The sequence below is a fragment of the Labeo rohita genome, chromosome 7 (assembly GCF_022985175.1).
Source record: "Labeo rohita strain BAU-BD-2019 chromosome 7, IGBB_LRoh.1.0, whole genome shotgun sequence".
Classification (NCBI taxonomy): domain Eukaryota; kingdom Metazoa; phylum Chordata; class Actinopteri; order Cypriniformes; family Cyprinidae; genus Labeo; species Labeo rohita.
In genome coordinates, this window is record NC_066875.1 from 41,593,965 (window position 1) to 41,598,586 (window position 4,622).

General features: G+C 35.9%; 1 protein-coding gene across 1 annotated transcript; it reads left to right on the plus strand.

The window, feature by feature from the left end:
* The first annotated feature begins 378 nt into the window (after positions 1-378).
* Positions 379-4,333, plus strand: LOC127168181 (E3 ubiquitin-protein ligase TRIM39-like). Its single transcript, XM_051114777.1, has 8 exons — positions 379-417; positions 965-1,045; positions 1,607-2,160; positions 2,291-2,374; positions 2,466-2,699; positions 2,783-2,921; positions 3,613-3,639; positions 3,786-4,333. The coding sequence occupies exons 2-8, from the start codon at positions 976-978 to the stop codon at positions 4,331-4,333; spliced, it is 1,656 nt and encodes a 551-aa protein (XP_050970734.1). The 5' UTR covers positions 379-417; positions 965-975.
* The last annotated feature ends 289 nt before the right edge of the window (positions 4,334-4,622 follow it).

A 4,622-nucleotide genomic window follows, 5' to 3' on the forward strand; every position in this document is an offset into this window, starting at 1 on the left:
TCAAATACACGCACACATGCACAAAAATGTTAATTTCTCATAGTAGTGACTTCACTTTAACAGTGCAGTCCTAAATATAAAAGATTTTTAAATGAAGTAAGCCGATAAAAGGAATTTGGTTTGTTTAATTACTAACAGGAAATAATACGGATTGTATTATTGCCTGTTATTAATTAAACAAACTAAATTGTACAAACACAAACACACCTAATACAAGGTCAAAGTCTGATGAATTCCAGACAGTATAGGGCAGGAAGAGATGACTGAAATTCAGTGAGAGCTTCAGTTAAAGTGCAACTAACACACAGTCTTTAATAACGCAATCTTTTTAAATAATAATAATAATAATACAAACTGTAATAATAATTGCTGAATTATTCTGAGACATATTTGAACGCAGCTGATATTGACTCACAGGTAAGTTATGGAAATTGCTTCTAATGTTACCGTCTGCTTCAGTAGAATGCATGTCTAATTTGAATAAACTGGGAAATACCAGATTAGTAAGATAAGTAAAGCAAGTTAAATGCTATTAGTTTGTTTGCTAAGAAATGTATTGAAAGTGTGATATTTGTTTGATAGTAAAGTACAGTTTATTGTTTTATTGTGATTTTAACACAACTACAGACAGAACATAGTGTAAACTGCACTTCTAAAATTAGATGAGAAAATTTGAACAATCTCTTGTATTCTGCTGGCAAATTCTGACTTTTAGAAATGCAAAACACATTTAGATTAAGAACTGTATTCATGATTGAACAGTAATTGGTTGCTACTGTTACATCCAACCTTTATATTTGTGAAGTGGCTTTAAAATATAAATGAAACTAATAATAAAAATAAAATATATGTAGTTGAACTTTCATTATAATTTGAGAAATTTGAGGGCAGCAATGTTGGGGACAAATTTCATGATGTGAAATTTCATGATGTGTAATGCATGTTTTCCTATTTTTCTGAAAAGTAAGAAGAGCGATGGCAGAATCTTTACCTACATCACCAATACAAACACAGAGCAGGAACCAGAGTATGGATATACCTCCACGTAAGTTAACCAAAAAAAAAAAAATAATAATAATAATAATTACATTTCCTGACCTCTGATTTGCCAAGATTTGCCAAGATTTATTGAGGGACACCACTACTCTTCTTCTGTGGTTTTGTTTGGAGCAATTTTCTATGGTACAACAAGAGTTTCCATAGAAACTTTCAAGTGTAGAAAAGGTTCATTATAGTTGAAAAAGGTTCTTTAGATTTTTAAATGTTCTTCAAAATGGTTCTTTTAAGGGTGACACTTTATTTTGATAGTCCACTGTAGAAATTCTACTAACAGTAAGTACCTTTGCAACTGCATGTCAACTAGTCATTTGAGTATTAGTAGACTGTCTGCTTAATATCTTCTAACACTCTTCTAAACTTTGCAAGTATATGTCAACTTATTCTACCAACCCTAAACCTAACCTAACAGTCTGCTCTGAGAGTTAGTAGACATGTATAGTTGCAAATTAATGAGAATTAGTTGACATGTAGTTGCAAAGTTACTTATAGTTAGTAGAATGTCTAAAGTGGACTATCAAAGTAAAGTGTAACCTTATTTTCATTTCAGCTATGTCATCCTCCAGTGGTCCTCTGGCTGAGGAGCTGCAGTGTCCAGTGTGTCTGGATGTGTTCACTGATCCAGTTACCACTCCATGTGGACACAACTTCTGTAAGAGCTGCTTGAACCAGCACTGGGACAGCAGTCAGGAGTGCAAATGTCCAATTTGTAATGAAACATTCAGTAAAAGACCAGACCTCAAGATCAACACAGGACTTAGACAGGTTGTGCAGCTATTTCAGGAAAAGTCTAGTCTGAGTAATTCTGAAGTTCTCTGTGACATCTGTGATGACAAAAAGATGAAAGCCCTGAAGTCCTGTCTGGTGTGTCAAAACTCGTACTGTGAACCTCACCTGGAGCCTCATCAGAGAGTGCCGAACTTAAAGAAACACAAACTGATGGACCCAGTGAAAAATATAAAGTACTATATATGCCAGAAACACGAGAGACCTCTGGAGCTGTTCTGCAGAGATGATCAGACGTGTATTTGTGTGTTTTGCACTGATGGAGACCACAAGACTCACAACACTGTTCCTCTAGAGGAGGAGAGTAAAGAAAAGAAGGCATGAGACACTAAGAACATTAAAATTACTTAATTAACCTGATTTTAAATTTTCCAACAAGATCTTTTGTCAGAAGATGGAAAATCCATGTCCAGTAATAAAATGTTTTTGTATTTTTATCTGTCTATAGACTCAGCTGATGAAGACACAGAAGGATGTGCAGCAGATGATCCTGGACAGAATCAAGAAGATTCACTCAGCAGAATTTAGAAAAGTCAGTTGAAGATGTTCCGTTTTTTATGTGTGACATTATGACTTGCCTTATAACTAAAGCAGATTAATAAAAATAAAACTATATTTTTCAGAAAAGCACAGAGCAAGAGAAAGCAGCCAGTGTTGAGCTCTTCAGCGATCTGATGCGCTTCATTGAGAGATGTCAGGCTGAGCTGCTGGAGATGATGGAGGAGAAGCAGAAAGCAGCAGTGGAACAGAATGAAGAGCTCATTCAAGAACTGCAGCAGGAAATCACTGAGCTCAAGATGAGAAGCACTGAGCTGGATCATCTCTTACACACTGATGATCACCTCCACCTCCTACAGGTCAGTGTCTCTCTGTCTGCTCACATCACAGGACAACATTCACACTCCTCATGCTGAGGGATTTCTCCTCTCTCCTGCTGTAGATTTACCCATTCCTGTGCAGTCCTCCACACACCAGTAACAGGCCTGAGATCAGTATGAACACTGATGTGAGTGTGGAGACTCTGAGGAGAGCTCTGACTCAACTGCAGGAAACTCTAGATGAGAAACTCAGTCAAACTGGTAGGCATAAATTATGTTTCAACAAGGGGTGGAGAGTGTTAAATGAAACTCCACTGCTGAATTCAGGAATTGTGTACAAGCATACTTACTACATACTGCTAACTATTTCTGCACTGGGCGTAGTTTTAGTTAGTGGAACTGGTGGACATTTTTACTGGAAGGCTGGATGTAATTATACTCTAAATGAAATAATCCAATATCAAAATAGTAAAAGTGTATGATCAAAGTTGATGATCAAACATTAGTGGAATTTATGGAACTTTAGCCCAGCACTGACAATATCCATTTGAAATAATCCAAAATAATAGTAAGTAAATACTATAAATGCTATCTCTTAAATGATAAATACTAATCCTTGTTAACATATCAGTCAGATATTTTTTTTTCAAGGTTTTGAGGTTTATTGTGCACAATCTTACTTTTTGGCAGTGATTTCAGTTATGAAACAGTATATATGTATAGGGAACCGGTTTTCGATTTGTTTTGTCAGACCCCTTTTTGACTTCAAACACTGCCAGTTAAATAAACTAGTTATATTTCTTGGCAAGAAAGGGTTCTTGAAAGGGTTGTTTATGCAAAAATTACAACTCTTGTCATCTATACAGCAAAGACACAGACATCAGTCAGAGAAACACATCTCTTGCAATGTTAAGATCTCTTCATTATCTGTTATCATTATTTGTCTTCACAGTGTTGAGGAGGATTCAGCAGTATGCAGGTACAATGTGTCATCTCTTCTCTCACACAGTAGTACTTTCACAGTTATTCACAAACAGTAGTTTCAATGCATATTGAATATTAAATATTAAGCACATCTTTGTATTGTAAAGATGTGATTCATATTCTCTGATCTCTCTCTCTCAGTGGATGTGACTTTAGATCCTGATACACGTCATCAAAATCTCATCCTGTCTGATGATGGGAAACAAGTGAGACATGAAGACATTGAACAAAAGCTCCTAAACAACCCAGAGAGGTTTGACTACTGTACCTGTGTTCTAGGAAAAGAGGGATTCTCCTCAGGGAGATTTTATTTTGAGGTTCAGGTGAAGGGAAAGACTAAATGGATTTTAGGAGTGGCTAAAGAATCTATTAACAGGAAGGGGTCGATCACAGTGAGTCCTCGGGATGGATTCTGGACTGTGGGTCTGTGGAATGAGAATAAATATTGGGCATGTACTGATTCCTATGTCTCTCTGTCTGTGAGTGGGAAGCTGCAAAATGTGGGGATGTTTGTAGATTATGAGGAGGGTCTGGTCTCTTTCTATGATGTAGAGTCCAGATCTCATATCTACTCTTTCACTGGACAGTCTTTCACTGAGAAACTCTATCCTTTCTTCAGTCCGTGTCGCAATGATAAAGGAGAAAATTCAGCACCCCTGATCATCTCACCTGTTAACTATGTTGAATAAATATACACATTTTTATAAATTAGGAAAAACTTAATAAAACACTGTCATGTTTTTTTCGTACTGAATTCCAATTTTAAATTGTAATTTCTGCTTGCTGGTTTAACCTGTTAGCATTTCAATGTGCCACCTGCAGTACAGTTAGTTTAGTTAAATTTAGTTAAATTGAGTGCGTTTAGTTTAATTTTTACATAAATGTTTACATCAAATGTTCACATAAATGCTAAGGTGTAAGGTACAGAACAAATTCACACAGTATCTGAATGAAGTGCTTTATCTCTTTCTTTATGAC